Source organism: Lonchura striata, chromosome 15 (genome assembly GCF_046129695.1).
Source record: "Lonchura striata isolate bLonStr1 chromosome 15, bLonStr1.mat, whole genome shotgun sequence".
Classification (NCBI taxonomy): Eukaryota; Metazoa; Chordata; class Aves; order Passeriformes; family Estrildidae; genus Lonchura; species Lonchura striata.
Window position 1 is genome coordinate 4,434,059 of NC_134617.1, and position 21,348 is coordinate 4,455,406.

General features: G+C 47.2%; 1 protein-coding gene across 1 annotated transcript in view; it reads left to right on the plus strand.

The window, feature by feature from the left end:
* Positions 1-21,348, plus strand: part of ADAM19 (ADAM metallopeptidase domain 19) — a 32,890-nt gene that overhangs the window by 2,680 nt on the left and 8,862 nt on the right. The window contains exons 3-13 of the mRNA XM_077786734.1: positions 1,127-1,197; positions 10,629-10,707; positions 11,689-11,765; positions 14,031-14,223; positions 14,655-14,720; positions 15,994-16,065; positions 16,869-17,035; positions 17,963-18,047; positions 18,294-18,433; positions 19,546-19,723; positions 20,554-20,643. Coding sequence (XP_077642860.1) covers positions 1,127-1,197; positions 10,629-10,707; positions 11,689-11,765; positions 14,031-14,223; positions 14,655-14,720; positions 15,994-16,065; positions 16,869-17,035; positions 17,963-18,047; positions 18,294-18,433; positions 19,546-19,723; positions 20,554-20,643 — 1,218 coding nt within the window. The remainder of the gene's footprint in view (positions 1-1,126; positions 1,198-10,628; positions 10,708-11,688; positions 11,766-14,030; positions 14,224-14,654; positions 14,721-15,993; positions 16,066-16,868; positions 17,036-17,962; positions 18,048-18,293; positions 18,434-19,545; positions 19,724-20,553; positions 20,644-21,348) is intronic.

The window sequence follows — 21,348 nt, forward strand, 5'->3', positions numbered from 1 at the left end:
CAACCTTGCTTTCTTTCACTTTCAATGTTCTGTTCCTCAGTCTCCTCCAACACTGATTTAGAAAATACTCTGGGTTAATGATTTCTTTTTTTCTTCCAGCTGAATAAAGTGCATTGTTATATTAATATGAGCTATTTCTCTTCTGGGGATTTTGTTCATCCATTTTCGCTATGAGAAAGCATTCAGACTTGGAAACTCCAAGCTGACTTTATGTAGTGATTTTGCTTTGATGGAGGTAAAACTGCAGACCCCAGAGCCTCTTCTAGTTGCTCCTCTAAAAATCTCTTTCTGTGCTTTAAGTCTCTGAAATTATTCTTTTTATTTTGTTAATGTTGGGGTTAGTGTATTTATTTGCCATTGCACTAAGAAGTTGGGGTGCATTCTGTTCAACCCAGCAGGCCCTGGGGAGGCCTGAAATTCTGTCTGTGCAATGGCTGGAGTCTGAAGGCATCCAAGGGTCTCTGTTCCCTGCCTTTCAGTGGCATTTTCTGTGAGAAAAGGAACAATGTGAGAATCTCTGGAAGAGGCGTGATTCCTCTCGTCCTGAAATAGGCTCCTAAAAATGTCTTTCTGCTGTGACAACAAAGGAAGCTTTGGTTAACTAGCTCAGATATTTGACTCTTCAACCTCTGGGACAATCTGTGTTGTCCTGTGATGTTGTGCTGAGCACAATCTGTGCAGGGAGCTCTTCCCATCCAACTGCACCTCCAAGCACTCCAACACCAGGAGCTGTTGCCTTGCCTGAGCACTTTATTCCTCCTGAGACACCAGGTGGTGTCTCTAGCTCAGGTACAGCATCCCAGCAGATGCTGCACTGCTTCCTGGCTCTGCTTGGCTGTGCTGAGGGATGCAGCAGAGTGCTTGGACCTGGGAGGCACCATGGTGCTTCCCTTCCCTTCCCTTCCCTTCCCTTCCCTTCCCTTCCCTTCCCTTCCCTTCCCTTCCCTTCCCTTCCCTTCCCTTCCCTTCCCTTCCCTTCCCTTCCCTTCCCTTCCCTTCCCTTCCCTCACTCCAGGTCTGAAGCAGGAGGAAGGCAAGGGGTGGTTTAAGGTCAGCTGCAGTTTCCAGTTTGTACTTGTGCATGTGTGTAATTATGAGTAACAGGCTCCCTCTCCCCTGCACGCAGCATCCACTCCGAGCTGAAGTGACAGTAGAGGCAGAAGGCCAGGAGCTCGTCTTGGAACTGCAGAAAAATAGGTGAGTGTGCTTGTGCCCTGCATTGTGATCCCACTTACATAATGAATAGGGATTACAGTGAGATCAACAGGAAAACCTCCACTGACTTCAACGGGGTTTTGATAAAGACAGGATGTGGAAGTCCTTCACTGGATTTCAAGGTTATTCTGAGTCCCCTCAGACGTAAATCAGCCAAGGAGCACATTATAGCAGAGCTTTGTCAGCAAAAAAACAGATGGTGACCTGGCCCTCAGTGTGTAAACTTATTTTTGCACCATAATTCTTCCTACATTAGTTGGAAAATGTTGCTGATATGAAGCTCCCTATTTACTAAATGGCTCAGTGCTTTAGAGTCAGTGTGACTCTAATGAGGATTTCATTTGCTGTGATCCAAAGAGGTCCTTCTCTGCTTCCTAGGAGAAGTGATCTGACAGTCTCAATTCCATTAGTGCCCTTCATGCCAAAGCAGACTGAAAAATTGGTTTTGCATTAACTGAAATGTAGCCTCCTCTCAGGCATGTGAGAGCAATGCTGTGTGCTGTCATAGGGTGTGATGAATATTGAATTCAGCTGAAGCTGCAGGAGATTAAGGTAAGGAGGAGGATTCTGGTCTGGAGGCCACCCCAGAGCCCCTGTGAGTACATGAGTTTCCAGCAGTGGAATAGCAGCTGGGAATTTAGCTGCAAGAAGCTTGTCTTTGCTCAGCAGTCCACTTGCACTGCTGGTGTTTTATTTATTTTTAAATGGCTTTGAAGATTTATCTATGGAAATACAACCAAATGTTTGTCTGCTAGAATCGTTAGGAATAATAACCTCAGAATAATGACCCTGTTTATATTTTAAGTGTATTTTATGGACATCCCAACCACAGAGATTGAGGGCTCAGCTTTCCTCCTAAAAGAGTGAAGTGTCAGAAGGTCTTACTAGTCTGATGGCAGTGCATAAACTTAAATGATATTCAGGGTATTTTGGAGGAAAACTGGGGTTTTTTTGTCACTTTCTTCAGTAAAGCCTGAAATGTGATGGCTGATGGAAGATGAATATGAGGTGTTTTCTGTAAAAAGTCACAAAACCTACTGAGATTTCCAGTGCTGCAAAAACTGGATGCTTTTCACAGGCAGTCATGCACCTGTGTAGAACTAAACAGAAACAGCTATAAATTCTGTGTATTTTAGCATGTTTCAGCTGGGAAAATAAGGCCAAGCACCATGAGCACTGCTGAGCCAGAACTGTCTGGAGGAATAGCTGCTGCTGATGACAGTGGCCCCGTGCCAGGTCTGAACTGAGCCTGGAAACAGCACAACCTCTGATGCTGCTGGGGGTCTCTTTCCAGGACTGCCAGGCCTTGCTGATTCTGCAGTTGCTATGCAAAGGTGAATATTTCTGGCATAGCAGAATCTGGCCAGAGAAAGGATCCTTGCTGAGTTGATGTTTGAGCTCCAAGCACAGTGATGTAAGCTCCAGGTGCCGTGCTATTTCCAGCACAGAAAAGCCCTTTGCTGGTGTTAGTAAACAGAGTTATAATAATAGAAGGTTCCTATTGTGTTTATTTCCTGAAGTGCATTTTCATTCATTGAGATGTATACACACAGGCTTGGAAGTGTGTGCACACACTTCCACTGCAGGATGGATCTCCTTTACAAGTGCTGATGAAATGGCACTTGGTTGAAAACCAGCTGGTTTGAGACTTTTAATTTTGATTTTCAGTGGAAAATGCAGGTGATTCATAGATAGCAGTACTTCATGTGGGAGTCTTGCTAGGCCTCAAGTCCTTGCTCAAGAAAGGTGATGGTTCAATCACAAAATGCAATTAGTGGAAAGGCTCCACTTCTCAGAGACTTGTGAAAGTGCTGAAGTAGTTTAGAGACTTAAATTAAAAGAGGAATGGTGAAGCCCTGTGTATTTATCAGCAATCGTAGAGCCCTTTTAAGTGGAGGCAGACCTCTTCTCCTTGTTGAAGAGTGCTGCAAGGCAGAGCCCAGCCTGGTCCCTCACATTCCCAGCCTGGGGTTGCTCCACAGCACCCAGGAGCCCATCACTGCTCTTGCTTGTCCTACAGGGGAAGCTGAGGTTCTGGGTGAGGTTTGGGCTGCTGAATAGCTGCAGCATCCAGGACTTCTTCTGGGAAGAGTTTGTTGCCCAGGCAGCAGGAGAGAAAGTGAAATCCCCCAAGTGGGAAGTGTCCCTTCAAAGCTGTACAAAACCTGCAAGCTCCAGGGGCATAGGAGAACTGAAACTTCAAGTAAGGTACTTGAGGTTTTTTTAACTAAAATAAAAAGAGAAATGGCCCTCAGAGAAATTAGCCATTTAATTGCTCCCGTTTAGAGGAGCTTTTGGATTTGGAAACCAACTTTGGTTCTGTGCTCCCCCTCTGTCCCTGGGCTCAGCACAGGGATGTGAATGCACCCACCTGGCCCACATTTTACTTTTGTATCCACATCCCAGACTCGGCATGAAATTGGCATAATTTGGGTTTGGTTGGGATATGATTTACCCAGTGGTTCCCAAAACTAGAAAGGAGATATGCCAGTCCACTGAAACTGCTTCAGATGATGTTCTTGGTGGATTAGGCAGCCTTAAAGCACATTCCCCACTCTCCTTCTGGAGAGACAACTGATGAAATTGCTTTGAAAAGTGAGGGAAGTGTCATAATCTGTACTTTGGTAGGGATGCTAGCCTTGGAAGAAACATTCTAGTTTCAAAATGTGGAAGAAATGTTCACACCATCCAATCTCATATTCCATATGAAAAGGACATCATGTTCATCCACAGAGGTGAAACACAAATTATTGCATATCTTGCTTCAGAGCTGTCCCCAGCCCCGTGTTTTGTAATAAGCTCATCACACATCTACATTTGGGCTTCATATATCTGTGAATGCCATTATTGCATTAGCAGTTCACATAATATTGCATTATTTCCTGTCCAGGAATTTGATAAGAAGTCAGAAGCACACTGGAGTTTCAAGCAGAGTTCATGACACACTAGCATTTCAGGATAATGACAAAATATATCACTCAAATGACTTTGGCTTGTTTTAAATGACTCAAATCCATGTCCTGCAGCTGTGGGATTGGAAAGCTCAAAGCTGCACAAACAACAAATATATGGAGAGTTGCCTATAAAGCAGCTTTAAATTTGGCTGGGGCTTAGGAGCGGAAGAATCTGAGTTGCAAGCCTTGGATGAAAAGTGACTTTTTTAAAAAGGCATTTGCATTTGTTAATAAAAAGCAGCTTTGAGCCAAGCAGGGACAGGCTGAGAGCCTCTCAATGTGTGTGGCACTGCCTGGGGTGAGCCTTTTCTTAGTGAAGAGGAGAGCTCCCACTTGCACAGCAGAAACCTGTATGGAATTTGTCTTCTCACCTCAGTGAAGTAAAGGGAGCAAAAAGACCTCCTTTATCCCTTCTTTCTTCTACCTTCTTTCTTATCCCTTCTTTCTTCTTCTCCCTTCTATTCTCATGTCTCTCATGGGAAGAACATTCTTGGGAAAGGCCCTCTCAACTGCCAAGGGTTTTGGAGGTTTCTCCAGGGGGTGTCCCTCCTGTGTGTGAATCCCTGGGACAGCCTGGGGCTGTTTGTTCCAGCTCCTTATTCTGCCACTGCACTGGGTGACAAAGCCCCCGTGGAGATGTGCAAGAACTGCCTGAGGACACAGCAAAAGAGGTCCAGAGCTCATCTGCTCTGACCTCAGGAGCCAACAGAAAGTTGGTTTTAGGCCACTCTGATAGGGAGCAGCATCATTTCCAAGCTCTGCTTGCCCCACCTGGGTAGGTGACAAGTGCTCCCACCCAGCCTGGTGCTCTCAGTGGTGCAGGAAAAGATCTGTGTGTCACCTGTATTCCAGAGTTTCCTGCTTTTGCACATTTCCAGGGCCTCTCCTACCAGCTGAGTGAGGAAGTTGCTGCCCATTTCTGAGCAGGAAAGAGATATGAGATTATTCCACTGGTGGGCTACACATCATCAGTGTCTAATGGACTTCCTTCATAGGCAGGGGTTAAGGGTTATGCAAAGGGGAAATTGAGTTTATCCTGCTCTACTGTCTCTTGGAATCATCAGAAAAACAGGGGTGGGATCTGGAAAGCCACAGCTGCTTTTCAGCTTCCTGATTCCCTCAGGATATTCAGTGATTCCTCTGTGTGGGGCAGAGAGGAAGAGACTGGGAAATTAAGCCTTTTAAACCTTTTGTGCACTGACTCATTATCAGCCAGTTTTCCATTTATTTCATTTCCTTTTTCCTCTCTGGGTAACCTTTATGGTTCCTATTGGTAAGTCAAGGGTCTAGGTGATAAATCTTGCTTGGGTCCTGTAACACAATTTACAGTGAATGTCACAGATGATGTGGGTGGGAGAAGGGGATGGAGACTCTTTAGTCTGTGATGCTTTCCCAGACCTTAAAAATGGCTTGTTTAGTTCCACCTCAATAGTTGGAAAGCCACTTTTTCCTTCCAAACTGCTGTGTTTACACAATAAAAATGTTCTTAGCAAAAGCTCTAGAGGAAGGGAGCTTAAGAGCTCCAGGATTCATCTGGATGGAACTCATCAAGGAAAAATAAATGGATTTCATTGGTTTTATGAAGTGCCAGGTTTTGACTGCAATATTCCAGAGGCTTGAAATCTCCCATTTCCCACTAGTGGTGGATATGGAAAACAGGCCTGCCTGCTTGTGTTGTCATGAGTCATGTGTTGGTGTGTTCTAGATGGGGCCACTTCAGGTTTTGATAATAAATTCTGGCTTTAGGGAACATTTATGTGACTGAGAGGCAAGAGTTCACATTCCCCTTCATACCCTATTTGGATCCTGTTGAGAGGCAATGGAGTGGGACCACAAATTGTAGATGGAAATCTCATGTCTAAAGTTTCTTGGGAAAATCAATTCCCTCCACCCCCAGATGCAGTCAGCCTGGCTGGACAGATTTATTGTGATTTGAGGAAAGGGACAGGGAATGAGATGTAAGAGACTGCAGGCTCCACTTTTCTTGGTCCCATGACTGAAAAATCAATGTCAATGTTTCTCATGAGAGCTTCATGGACCATTTGGCTTTTGTTTATTAGGAGGAAATAAAAACCATGTCCATCTCCTAGACACTGCTGGGTGTTTCTAAACTGGCAGCTGTCCATGCAGACTAGCCCCTCTGTAAAATGAATCCAAACAAGGTTGCTGATGGGACCAAATTATTAAAAGTTCTTCTTGCTCTAATTAGGAAGAACATCAGAGTGCTGCTGGGCACTCTGGGTGCCTGTGGGTGATCTCAGGCTGGTGTAACTGAGTGTGTTCATGGCAGCCCTGAGCTCCTCTTGGGCTTGTGCTGACAAGTGATGTTTTATAGGCAAAACTGCTCCCATTTATCAGGAAAATAGGGGTGAGGTTCTCCAGAGCAGCTGGGAAATATGCACTCCCTCAAGAGGACATGGTCATGCAACCAGGGCCCCAGCTTTCCTTCTGCTGTTTTTGGGAGTGTTTGGGTGTGCCGTGCAGCCCCTCTTCCTCCAGCTGCTCCTCTGCTCCTCAGCAGCAGCCAGATGAGCTGAAAGCCACGTCCTCTCCCTGTCCCCAAGTGCCACAGGGACAGCTGCCTGCCAAGAGAGCTGCGTTTGCCCCGCGCCCTCACCCGTCCTGCTGAGAACCATCCGAGTCCATGAGTGAAGTGTGACCCCCGTCCCAGCAGAGCCAGGCTGGCCTGTGCTGCACAGGGGGCAGGGCTCTGTGTCAAACAATGAGATCATTGACAGGCTGGAGCGGGACCAGCACGGCTCCAGGACCATCAGCAGGAGCCGCTCGGGCCATCTGCACATGATGGCACTGAGCCACTCTCCCTCCTTTGGCTTCCTCACTTGCGTTCAACCTGGCTCCCAGGGCTTCCCAGGGAACAAACCCTGCCAGGAGCAGGCGATTCCACCCTCAGCTTGGAGGCTGAGCTGGGTCTTGGGGATTGACTGGTCCTGCTGAAAGCTGCTCCCTGTTGGAAAGGTGTGTGCAGCTTTCCCTGGCCCCAGAGCGGCTGCAGCTGCTCTCAGCTTTAGCAAAGAAGGGTGCTCTCATCCCAACCAGCTTTTTCTCTGACTTCATCAATTCTTCATGCTGATAACTCCTCTAATGAGAGACTCAGTGCTTCCTTTTAGGAAGATGATGTGTGCTAGCGATCTGCCAGCTGCCTGACTGGATCTCAGAAGCCTTTAAGTGATGTTATTTTGCATCCAGAATTTTGCAACTTCAGCGTGAGCTGCTGGAGAAGTGGTCACTACAGAGGCATGTAATGTAACTGAGAGGAAAGAACCAAATTGTGCCATTTTTTTTAGACTTTCCCTTGCCAGCAAGGAGGTGAACTCTGTTTCTGGAAATTTCCATCAGTGCTTTGCAGGGCTGAGCTCCCCTGGAATCAGCTGGTCAGCCTGGCAGGGATGTTGTCCTGAAATTATGGCAGAGAAAGTTTTGGGGTATGGATGTTTCTCTGCTATTTATCCAGCAACTGGTACATGTGGAAATGAGTCAAGACTGGCTGATAACTCTGCTGCACTCTTGGTGACAGGAAGTTTTCTTTGCTGTTTATTTACAGTTTGGTGGAAAGCTTGGTGCTTGCAAAAGAAGTGAGTTGGGTGGGGTATGAAAGTTTACAGGCTCAAAATAAGACACCAAGGGTGTTGCAAGATGTTATCTTGTTTTTCCTCTTTCCTCACTGCCCTCCCCACCACACCTTGTGCAATCCCCTGTGATAGTCCTTTCTGGCAGTGCTGCAAGAGTTCCAGGACACTCCTGCATTATGGCTGGGACCTGCCTTCAAAATAGGACTGTTTCAAGCTCAGAATAAGAAACTGGACTTTTCTTAGGGACCCTGTGGTGTGGAGTAGGAGTCAACTGGTGCAGAGAGGCTTGCAAGTTGCAACATGGAGATGACAAAGGCTTTCAGCAGAGCAGTTGCCTAAATATCCCTAAAAATTCAGGCAAAGCTCCTAAATCCGCTCTAGGAGGGGCTGGAGCCCGAGTGTTGGGGTGGGAAGGGATGTGCACACCCCTTGTGCTGAGTGGCCTCATCCTGTGCCCTCCCTGGGCAGGAGTCGCAGCTCTGAGGAGCCTCCCGGGGATGCTGAAGGGGACATCAAGTGGCTATTCATGGCTAATGCTTTCCAAGAATAAAGGAGAAGGAGGAAAACACAAGCGTGCTTGTTTGGGAATGAAGCAAGCAGGCTGTGCAAAGCCTCAGCTACTGAAATCCACGGGCTGGTGTCTGGCTGTAATGGCACAGGGCAGATCACACTGCTTTACTCTCTGCCCCTGACACAGACCAGATACCTGCCAGAGCATTGCTCAAGGCAATTTCCTGCCAGTTAATGCAATCTGGTGATTAAATATTTGTTTCTTGCACCCTTGCTGAGCAAGCTGCTGCAGTCAGGGAGATGGAGTTATGTTCTGTGGGATGTTGCTTATCTTGGGTTTACAGACCTGGGACAGCTGAACAAAGAAACCTTGCCTTCTGATCACTGTCAGAATCTGGCGATAAGAATTAACACATCAGAAAGACACAAAATGAGCTTTTCTGGGCTATGCTGAACTTTCAAAGTGGAGATAAAAGCTGCTGTTTTCCTGACATCAGATGCTATCAGACACAACAGTGGCACAGTTGTCTGTTGTTAAGCTGTGGGTACTTGTTCAGCTGTCTGAGCCCTTGGATGCCAGGTGGGTGAAGCACTTTCAAACACTGATAAAAGGTTTTGTTTCCTGTTGTTCTGGTGTAATTTAATTAGATATCACAGGCACCCAGTCCCTTTTTTAAGCAGAGATGCTTTCAAAGTTGATAAGATCTGACCGACAGGTTCCAAAAGCCAAGATGGAAAAACCTTTGTGATACAGCTTTCTTCATCCAGCTTAAAGAAATCAGGCAAAGAAAAGAAGAAAACTTTTTTTTGCTACTTTGTAGTAGTTTAGTTCTAAAATCTGGCACATGACATGCTTTAAAGAGGGATGCAAAGGGATTGAGCTGCAGCTGCATGTGACAACACATTGCCCAGAGTGCATGTGGCATCCTCATGGGTGGCAAATGTGGCACTTTGGTGGCCTGACAGCACCGTGGGGTTGCTGCAGGAGTGTTTCAACACAGCGCATATTCTGTGATCCTTCTCCAGATTTTTTCAAGACAAACTATTGTTTTTAAAAATGGCTTTAAACCTATATTTTATGGCTGCTGAGATGGACACAGGATATGGCCTTCTTGGTTTGGCCCAGATCTTGACTTGCTGTACTTCTTACATCACTGTTTAGCAAATGCAGATGTTTAAAAAGAAGGAGAAGGCTGTTTCCTCTGGAACAAAATCAAAATGCTTTCTATTCAGTGCACAGGAGCTCCTTTTATAGACTTTTGGTCTGAACCTGGGTTGAAGACAGGAAGAATATTGTGTACATGGGGATGACATGAACAGATTCAAATTTGGGAATCAGCATTTTCCTATAACAAAAATGTGAACCAACTTCTGGGCAGCAGCTGAAAAGCAGATACAGATTGATTTATGATTGTTCTCAGATTTGGGCAGTGGAGACAGTCTGGGTTTGAGCTGACGACTCACACCAGCACTCAGATATGGCCTGTATTGTGTTTGCTATATGGGACTTGGTGCTATTAATTTATATTATAAATTTATTTATATTATATATTAATTATATTTATATTCTTAATAATTATTTTATATTTATAGTATTTATTTTATTATTAATTTGTTATGCCCCAGTATATCTGGGGCATAATTTGGCAATAGAAAGAAACTTGTACCCATTAAGGGTCAGTGATTAGGTTGGGATGCTGGGGCTTTAAAAGTCCTCGTGTAAAAATTGAATTGTTTACTTGCAGCTGTTGGAATTGGATCCTGGTGTATAATTGAACTCAGGGACAGGCTCTCTGTTATTGTTTTAATTTAATAAATGGCTTGGAAAAGCACTTAGATGGCTTGTGGGGCCCTTCCAGGAGCGGATGTGTTCCGTGAGAGGTGCTCAGCTCCTGCCAGGGCAGTGGAGAGATGGAAGTGGCCAGGTCAGCTGTGCTCCCACCTCCTGACCCTGTGCCATCACACTGTGCTCTGCACAGGTCACACAGCCCATGGGGATTGTCCTGCCGTGGGTCCCATGGCTCCAGGGCCACCAGGGGCTGCTCCCTGAATGAGTCCTGGCAGGAGGGACACGCTGAGAGCAGAGAGCAGAGCACAGCTGGTGTCCTGTGAGTCCCTGTCTCTCACCTGCCCTCTCAGGGTGTTGCAGGTAGTTTCACACTATGGGTGAAAGCACAGACTGTCCCAAATCCACAGCAGTGGTTCACAGCAGCAGGAATATTTACACTGGCTTCAGAAAGAGCTGGATCCAGCTGATTTTCCAGCCCCCCTAAGAAGCAGAAATCCAGATCAAAAGGAAGGTCTTACCACCTTGATTTTTAAATTTACCTTTCTTTCACCCCCTCCACTGTGTCTGCAGAAACCTCTTTGCCCCAGGCTACACTGAGACCCACTACAGCCAGAGTGGCCGAGCCCAGAGCATCCCCCTGAGCCACACGGTGAGTGCAGAGACCCTTCCCTCCTGTGCCTGCATGGCCCCCCAGGCTGGGGCTTGGACAAGCAGGTGAACCTCCTCCTCCTGAGCCTTTTCGGTTTTTTTTAAGGGCACAGATCCCCACAGCTTAAAGCTAAAGGGGAAGGCAGTCCAGCTTTCTGATCTGGGAGGTTCCAGTGGGAAAGCTGCTCCATCCCCCAAAAATGGTAAAAACATCTTTCTGTTTTGCCTGAGCTCTGTTATAAGAGCCAAGGTCAGCAGCCAGCATTGCTCCCCTCTCTCTGGGTGCTGGGGAATTGTTTATTCCTCACACTGCTCACCCTCTTGCTTTTAGTTTTGCTACCCTGTTCCCCACACCAGGGACCTTCCCAGCCTTTGGGGAAAACAGCCCCTCTAAGCCAGCTCCCGTTCAGTAAAAACCCCATAAATTACTGATCTCACACAGGCTTGGCTGCCTCTGCTGCAGCAGCACAAAGATGTGCATTGGTCACAAAGCAAAAATAAGAGATAAAATCCCCATGAGATCATCTTTCCTACTGCTGCCCCGGGGTGAGGGGAAGGGATATAATGAATATGTTGGCGTTTCTGCCCCAAAGCCTCCTTGTCCCTGCCAGAGGCTGCCTTTGTCCCACCAGCAACCCCCACTGCCCACGGTGTTGCCCTCCCTGGGGCTGCGGGCAGAAATCCTGGGGTCTGCCCCAACCATCCGGGTCCTTCCCGGGGGGATTCAAAGCTCTCAATTTTTTCTGGCAACAAGGAGCTGCTTGATGCTGTTTGATGCTCTGGCACAGGCGCAAAGGCCAAATTTCGCGGCGGAGTCACGGAGATGTAGCGGTGATAACCAGCTGCCGAATGCAGCGGAGGGGGAGCGGCAAGCGGAGTGTCGGCAGCGCTCGCAGGGGACTCGGCGACGCCTAAATGTGTCCCTTGAGCCGTGTCCATGCCGGCTGAGCACCGCCAACCCTGCCTCCTCTCTGCCTTGCAGGAGCACTGCTTTTACCACGGCGTCGTGCGCGGCTGGCAGCGCTCCAGCGTCTCGCTCAGCGCCTGCCGGGGGCTGCGGTGAGTGCCTGGGGATGCTGGAATCTGCAATGCCCCCGGGAATGCCCCGGGAATGCCCCTGAAAATGACTCTGAGAATGCCCCTGTCAATTCCCTTGGAATGCCCTCCCGGAATGGCCCTGTCAATGCCCCTGTCAATGCCCCGGGAATGCCCCTGGCAATGCCCCTGGCAATGCCCCAGGAATGTCCCTGTCAATGCCCCTGTCAATTCCCTTGGAATGCCCCTGGCAATGCCCCTGGGAATGTCCCAGGAATGCCCCCGTCAATGCCCCTATCAAACCCCCGGGAATGCCCCTGGCAATGCCCCCGGGAATGCCCCAGGAATGCCCCCGTCAATGCCCCACGTCAATGCCCCTGTCAATTCCCTGGGAATGCCCCTGGGAATGTCCCAGAAATGTCCCTGTCAATTCCCTTGGAATGCCCCTGGCAATGCCCCTGTCAATGCCCCTATCAAACCCCCGGGAATGCCCCTGGCAATGCCCCCGGGAATGCCCCAGGAATTCCCCCGTCAATGCCCCCCCGTCAATGCCCCCCGTCAATGCCCCTGTCAATGCCCTGGGAATGCCCTTGGGAATGCCCCAGGAATGCCCCTGTCAATTCCCTTGGAATGCCCCTGGCAATGCCCCTGTCAATGCCCCTATCAATCCCCCGGGAATGCCCCTGGCAATGCCCTTGTCAATCCCCTGGGAATGCCCCCGGCAATGCCCCCAGCAATGCCCCCGGGAATGCCCCAGGAATGCCCCCGGGAATACCCCTGGGAATGCCCCTGCTCAGGTGTTGCCTCCCGAGCTCTTCTCCCAGCAGCCTGATTCCCTCTGAGTGGATGGAGCAGCTCTCAAAGGTCACCCTACCTGGGCATGAAAAGGGGGATGTTGTAGAAAATGCAGAAATTGGGGTGTCATTGGTAGCCATGGCCTCCTAAGCAGCTCCAGGACCGTTCTCCCTGTGTGCTGCCAGTGTGGACTGTGCAATGATTAAATTTGGGTCCACTGCAGCAAAAGACTCTTGTTGGTGGCTCGGGACTGCATCTGTCACAGGCAGGGACAGGATTCACCACATCCCAGCCCAATGCTCTACACCTGTGCAGAAACTTTCTCCCACTCTCTCACAGCTGGCAATTTTTCTGTGTGTTTTGGGGAAAAGTCTTCAGGTCTGAGCTCCCTTCTGCGGTGTGAGCCCTGCTTTCTTGCTTCTCCCCAGCTGATGCCAGGGCTATGTGTGTGAAACCTTTATTTTGGGAGTAATGGAGTCTTTGGCTGGAAAAGGGGGTCTGTATCCTCAGCCAGGAGTAAATGAAGCAGTTTGCTGTGACCAAGGAGCTGCATTCATTTACACCAGCTCAGAGTTTGTTTCCAAAACATCACACGGGCTTTATTGACATTAGTGGTCATCTGCTCTGGAGCCCTGCTGGAAGCTGTGCTGATGGGACTGGCTCCAGCCAGGAAACAGCCCCTGCCAAAGCAAACCTGAGACATCCTAGTGAGTGTAGCACAGGCCAAAGGGCCCAGTGAGATAAACAGGACAGTGCAGCCACCTGTGGCTTGCAATAAATATTCCAAAAGCAAAAGCAGTCGCAGGTGTACCATGCTTCTGCCAGCCTGTGTTTTCCTAGGCTCTGCTTTCCAGAGGGACAGAGATGTTCAGTGTGCTGTGAGAGGCTTCCTGCACCCCTGAGCTGTCAGTGTCTGCTGGCAGCTCCTTGACATCTTCTTCTAACTGCTGGGGAGGCACAGGAGCTGAGCACACGTGGCTGTTCTCTGAGCTGTGGGTGGTGCTCATTAAACCACACATCTAGAGGGCATCACAAACAGATTTCCAGCTCTCCTGGCTGTAAGATGCTCATTGAGAAATCTAGAACCATCTGGGTATGTACATGACCCAGAGAGAACTCTGCTTTTTCTGTTGGCAAACAAAGTCTTCACATTTTTTAGGTCAGGTCTGTTAAAGGCAGATTTCTTTTGTTGGTAGAAAAGCTTCCACTGCCCCTAAAGAAAAAGCTGTAAGTTAAACTTCTCAGGTTGCAGCACATGCTCCAACAGCATCTCAATGTCTGAGACGCACTGAATGGATTTTAATATATGGAAGCTCAGGGATTTCCCCCTCTGAACTCAAAATATTCCCACCCTTTTAATGAATGAGCTGACTGGCCTGGTAAGGATAAATGTCTTGCCAGAGTCAGATGGGAGCTCAGCAGCAGCAGAAGGATTTCTCTCCAGTTGCTGTGATAGTAATCAACTTTCCCTTTTATTGCTTCCCATTTCAACAGAGGTCTTATCATACTGAACAGCAATTCCAGCTATATCTTGGAGCCAGCTCCTGACAGCCCAAACCAGCACTTGATTTACAGGGTGGACAACCTGAGGTTGCAAGGAGGAGCTTGTGGCCACCAGGGCACTGGGGATGCAGCTGAAGATTGGCTCAGGAACTTCACAACTGGGATGAAATCACCAAGCCAGAGGGTGAGCAGGGCTCAGCATGAGTCCGTGCATGATGCTCCAAATATCCCACTTGTTCCCAGCCCTGCTGTCCCCTAGGAGCAAAGCTGAGAAAGTGAAGAGCATTTAGGAGGGGTTTCCATGGTGGTTGTGAAATAGTGGCTCCAGCAGGGAAGTAAATGAGTGCTGGGGACTGTGGTGGGCTGTAGCTGTTCCTACATCCCATACAGGAACAAAGGGTGGGCTGAGCACAGGCTTTTGGGCACCTGCTGTGGCTATACTGACCTTGTTGCCCTAAATCAATCATATTTGGAGGTCCCTGTGCATGATGGGGTGGGGTGAATGGACAGTGAGAAACAAACTGGGGAAAAATGACCTTTACATATATTTTGTAAAGAGTTTATTGGGGAATATTGGGGGAATAACCCAATAACCCAGTGTTGCTGCTGCTGCAGGTGAAACGGGACACTCTGCAGGCTACAAAGTATGTGGAGCTCCTGCTTGTGGCTGATTATGCAGAGGTAAGAAATGGGATTTTTACACCCAAGGAGCACTGAGCACAGAGCATCCCACCCACTTCCTTCCTGGGGCAGGGAAGGCTGCTGAGGTTCAGCAAGTTTTCTCTTGCAATCCCAGTGGTTCTCAGTGGACAGGGAGAGCTGTGTCTTGGTCACTTCTGTCCTGGCAGCCACCACTGGCCCAGGGAGAGATGCAGATTTGGATGAGGGCTGTGGGTCAGTTCTGGTCTCCCAGGGTAGTAGTGGTCAGTCCTAGATATGGCTGGGAGAGTCTGCCTTCAGAATTTGGGGGTTTCCAGGAGTGGTGTGCTTCTAACTGCAGTACACTTAATCTCTAGAGAAGATAACCATGATTGTGCTCTGCTCTGAGCTGCTAGCAGATATATAAATAGACATTTTTAAGGCTCCAGATCACAGAATAGGTCTGGGAGAAGCAGAGTGAAGTCAGCAATCCCTCCCCCATCCCCAGCCTGGACAGCAGGCCAGACACACTGACAGTGCAAACCACACAGTGTTTTACTGATTGTTTAATCTCCAGCACAGACGGGAGCCAGGCTGGTCCTATCCATAATTTACAACTTGAAACTCCAGTAGGGAAAACCACACAGTGCTCTGGGCTATAATTTATTCTGAACAAAGCTAAAGAGGCAGAACCTATTTTGGTTTCTCTGTTAGGCAGCAGGACACCAGGGAAACTGAGAAAACACATAATACCCAGGAACTGCCATATGTTGTTCACCATTTGATCAGAGAAACTGGGCCAGAGTCTCACGGTGTTGTTGTTAGCTGCCCTTCTTTGCTGTGTCTCTCACTAAAAGAAAAGTGGGTTTTTGTCATCTGCTAAACAAAAATCTGAATATTTTGCCACTTTAATGCTTTGAGTGAGTTTGCTAAAATTAACTCATTCATTGCCAGGTGTTTTAGTAAATTGGTTGGATGAGTGAGATGTGATGAGAGGTCCAGCAGCCTTGGCCTCAAACATGAAGTCCTGTTATCACACACTTCACCTGGCACGTTTGCCAGCTCTTTGTCAGCCCCCAGCTCTGGGGACACTGATAAGTTTGGGTGTGCCAGCACTTGAGTAGCTCCACTGCCATGGTGTGTCAGGGATAAATTCTGAATATACCTGTAGAGGTGGGCTTTAAGTCAGATATGCAGTGCAGGGAGACTTCACTTCATAGCTACCTTCTTATTTCCAGAAGAATGTGGCTCATTTTAACACATTTCAGCTCTTTGCAGTTGCCTTTGTGCTGCCTGACATGTTCATTTTGTCCAGTTTCAGAAACACCACTTCAGCATCGAAGCAACAAGGAACAAATTAGTGGAGGCTGCTAATTATGTAGACAAGGTGAGATTGTGTGTGAAAGGTGGAAAGTAAGCCCCAGATCATGAAATATGAGAATTAATTGGGCCAGGGGAAGGCTGGATTTCTGGGAGAGAGAATAATGTTTTGGCAGTTCTCTCCAGTGACTTGGGGGGAGCATCTGCCAAACAATTGTGTTATTGCAAATCCAGAACAGGGTGGGGGATCTCCATTCCTTGGAGCCAGCATGAGCACCTTGTGTTTTACTACCTATCTGTAAAAACTGTTACCTAAGTCATACTTTTTGAAAAGGGACTGAGGCATTCACTTGAAATGGTAGAAAACCTGGGAAGTAGAGCTGGAAGGAGCTTTCAGAAGTCGTCCCTGCAGTGGTATCTAGTGCTATTGAAGTAAAACTTCCCTGCTTTTCAGATCTACTCTCCTCCTGCTCCCCTTAAACTCCTTCCACCACTCCCTTCACCCCACTACTCATGAATGCTTCTCCTGTTTGTACTTGACATGGCAGAAGATTATCTCCTTACTCTGTTCAGGAATTTTGGCTACTGGAAGATGAACCATGATGTCATTCTTCAGTATTTGTTTATTCAGATTATATCTTTGCCAGTCATTCAAAAATGAAAGCTCAATGTCTCTGTTTCAGTTTGAGTTTAGGTGGTTGCACATTTCTCTCTGCAGAGCTGAGCACTAAGCTGAAATGCATTTCCAGAGGAAGCAACTTCTCTGGACATGTGGCTCTCTAGTAGCAATTAGCAGTACATAACTGAGATTTAAAACACAGTAAAATAACTTTGTGGTCCTTATTTTATAATCTCTTTTCTGTATCTTAGTTTTACAGAGCCTGGAATATCCGGATTGCCTTGGTGGGGCTGGAGATCTGGAATTATGGGGATAAATGTGATGTAACAGAGAATCCCTACTCCACCCTCAAGTCCTTTCTGGCCTGGAGTAGCAAAGACAGGCTGCACAGAAAACATGATAATGCCCAACTAATCACGTGAGCTCATTTCTCCTGTTTCTGACAAGTGGATTGGGTGAGTGGGAAATCAGTTTGTACCATGATATCCTTCCAGGATTCAAAGTGGCTTTGTGGGAAGCATCAATTCCTAACCCATCCCACTGACACACAGAGCTCCAGTGCTGGGAGTCAGCTGGTGATGGCCTGTGAGTGATGGGCCATTGATCCATTGCCTGGTCAGCAATGCAGATGGTATTGGAAGAAAAATTTGCAGCAGCTCTCAGATTTCCTTACCTCTTCCATGGAAATTCATCCACCAGGATGAGTCGGAGAACTGTAGGGTTGAAATGCAGAGATACAGTGCCTTTTCCCCTGTTTTCTTTGGTTGTTTTTTTTTTTCCCCTTTAACATTACTGTATTTCCTCTCCATCTCTCCATCTGGTCATGTCCTGAGCACAATTTCCAGGGCTCCCTTTTAAAAGATGCTGTCAGGGTGGTGCAGAATTCCAGCTCAGAGGCAGGAACAGAGCGTGGCTGCACCTCAGAGATGTTATCTACTACTAGAGTAGTGTTACCTACTACTCCCTCAAGTCCCCGAATCCCAAGCTGGCAAATATCCGGTTTATGGTAAATTTAGTATTCACAAACAGTATTCAGCTAAGGATTCAGAAATAGTCTTTTCTGTGCTTGTTGCAAAGCTCAGCAGGAGCATTTTTTGGAATCAAACCATTATAAAAAATAGGAAAATAGGATTGTCTGGCTGGCCCATAAAACAGATTAGCAGTCCAAGATAAACAGACCTAAAGGCTTTGTAGCTCTGCTATGATATCCTGCATTGGAAGACACTATAAAGACAATGTGTCCCCCTGACACTGTGTAAGGAGCTGTGCACTGCAGGGTGCATTTCCCTGCCTGCCTCCTCGAGTGCCTCAGTGCCAATTCATGCTCTTTCTGGGTTGATTTTAGGGGTGTGCCCTTCAAAGGTACCACAGTAGGCTTGGCTCCCGTGATGACCATGTGCTCTGATTTCCAGTCAGGAGGAGTAAACGTGGTAAGTAATTGCCAATCCCCAATATAAATCTTCTTGCCAGCAGTGACTACATAGGAGACATGTCTCCTAAAGCCCAGGGAGAAATTATTTCCTGTGAAATTCTCCACTCACCTGCTTATAGGCAGGAGTACCTTCAGTAGATATTTTCTACATGTACAAATGAGAAGTTTCCCTCACCCCACTGACCCAGAGGTGCACAGGACAGGCACAGGTAAGGTGCTGACGTGCCTCTTTGACCTTGCACAGGACCACTCTGATAATGCCATTGGTGTTGCTGCTACCATTGCCCACGAGATGGGACACAATTTTGGCATGAACCACGATTCTGCTGGCTGCTGTAGGACCCCTGCAGCAGATGGGGGCTGCATCATGGCTTCTGCAACTGGGTGAGTTCATCCTCATGGCTCAGGGAGGAATGTAAAGGGCTTTGTTATAAGAGCCTTGGTGGAGTAAGAACTAGAAATGTAGAGTGAAAGTGGGTTTGCTGCTGCCTGCTGGAGTCAGTGTTTATAGACAAAAAGTTGTTGGACAAACCCTGGTCATGGTGCAGCAGCTATTTGCTAGTTCCCAGGGAACTGATTCCTGCCTGAGACTGGCCTTGGATAATGGCAGCATTTGAAAGTTGCCTGTTGGGCAAAAGGAAAATTTCCCTGTTCCCTTTTCTTAAGAATACTCCATTGTTTCTTAGAACCTGTGTTTAACAAGAAAGAAGTCTTTGAGAGAAAGTGGAAGCAAGAGTGGCTCTAGAAGCCCATAGGAATTCAGAATTTGATTTTGGATGAGGAAGCATAAAAATTTCTATAATTTTTTGTACCTCATGTCACGAAACATGCCAGATGAACCCATACAGTTAAAGCCACATTCACCATTTCATCAAGCCTTCCTCTGTTTAAATAGATTTTTGTTTTTTCATAGGCATCTTCTTTTATGTGCATCATTTCTCCAAAACCATTTGGGTGAGAAGTGAAAGCACAGTGGCACACAAGTAGAGTACACAACATCCACACTCATGCACAGCCTCGCTTGGAGTACACTGGCATTGTAGCCAATGAAATTAATAAATCGTGTCCCAGACAATATTCACATTCTTCAAAATGAGGTGGTAGATGGGAAAATTTAAATATTATTTTTAGCAGTTAGTCTCACAGGCCGAGTGCTGGATTCTCAGGCTTGTTCAAGCAGTTGGGAATAAACCACAGCTCCCATATTGAGGAAGAGAGGACAGCAATTCTTGTCAGCAATCACAGTCAAATATAACATATTTTGGTTCTACAAAGTTATTTTGTAAGGCCATCATATTATTAAACAATCTTGCAGGGCAGTCTCACTTGTGTAGTGCAGGCACAGGAAATCACAACCTGCTTTAGCACAACTCCAAGAATTTCAGGGAGAGACCTGTGTCCTTTGGCATTTGTCAAGATTTGCATGTGCTTCTTTTTGCTTCTCTAAACCATTGCCCAGACCTGTCTTCATGTTTTTCTACCCTGTCTGTGTTCAGGCACCCATTCCCCAAGGTGTTCAACCAGTGCAACAGACAAGAGCTGGAGAAGTATCTGCAGTCTGGTGGAGGGATGTGTCTCTCCAACATGCCAGACACCAAAAGAATGTATGGAGGAGGGAAATGTGGAAATGGCTACTTGGAAGAGGGGGAGGAGTGTGACTGTGGAGAGGTGGAGGTAACAATTGTTCAGATCCAACCATTTAGGGCTTAGTGGGACACAATTTTTTAATTATGTATTTTGCAAATACAGTTTTGTGATTTGTAATCATCTTTTCTTTGTGCAGGAGACAAAAATATCTTCCCTGTATGTAAATGTAAATCAAGGTTCTAAAATATTACATGTGATTTCACAGTGTGTGGTACAATCCATCCAGAACTCAGGGATGGTGTGGTCCAGGTTTGAACAGAAGTGATTAAAACTTCATTTAAAAAGGAGATGAAAAAGTGATTTTAGGTCGCAGAATCACAGATTCATTTAGGTTTGAAAAGACAATCAAGTCCAACCTGAGACCCATCACCACCTTGCCAACAGACCCACAGGACTGAATGCCACATCCAGACATTTCTTGAGCAGCCCCAGGCACAGTGACTCCACCACCTCCCTGGGCAGCTCATCCCAATGCTGAACGACCCTTTCAGTGAAAAAATTCTTCCAGATGTTGCAGTTTCATATATAAATTCACTTTACCTATGGCTCCAGTCCTGTTAACGATGGGGCTTCTCTCAGCACTGCATCTCACTTCTGCAAATCCATCCTTTGCCCCAGAAGAGAAAAGGCAGCTGGAAGCAGCAGCCAGACCCTCCAGATGTGATAAGCACAAGCAGTTGTACCCCATCAGCCCATCAGAGGGAGGCTGGGCAGTGCTGGCATTCAGCTGGTGCTGGGTACCCTGAGATAACCTGGAAGGGAGGGTTTTACTTTGTGTGTGATGCACAGTGTGTGAGAACACCTCAGTGCCAGCTCAGATCTGCCCTGTGAGCTCTGCTGCATCTCCTGTCTTCCAGGACTGCAGGAACCCCTGCTGTGACCCCAGGACCTGCTCCCTGAAACCTGGTGCTGAGTGTGCCCATGGCAGCTGCTGCCACCAGTGCAAGGTGGGAGCTCTGGGTTTTCCTGAGAGGAAAGGGAATAACAGGGGGGAAAGTGGAACTGGAAACTGGAGGGGGAAGGGGAGAAAACACAGCCAAATGTGGAGTTTAACTCCTCACCTGGTTTGACTTTTCTTTAGGTGTAACAGCCATGAGTGTAATCAAACTAGTGGGGTCCTTCCTTCTGGCTGGTAAAATTGACTCCTGTGATATCTTAAGATGAGCTGTGAGTGCTGCTGGAGTGAACACTGAGGGATAAATGAGAGATGATATTTCTCTCCATTGGCTCTAGAAGAAATCTAGACAGAGCCCTTGGAGCAAACACTTCCTCCAGGGGTTAGACTGGATGCTGTGTTTGCTCTGAGCCCTCTTTTCTGGGGTGAGCTGAATCTCTTTAGCTCTGGTCTTTGCTGAAGAACTGCTGGCAAAGAGTATAATTTTAAATCTCAGCTTTCCTTATAGTGACTGTTTAAAATGTGTTTCTGGTTTTGGAGCCAAAGATCTCAAATTTAACAACAAATTAACTCAAAAATGAACATGGGCAAACATTTCTCTTAAGCTCATTTTTATGTTTGCACATTGACTGTATGTTCTTACTGACCTATCTTGAGCATGGGGAAAACAATTTCCAGAAATCCACCTGGACTCACTTGGAACAACCTTCCAGATGAAACTGGGAGTGCCCTTTGTTCTCCATGTGTGTGGTGGACA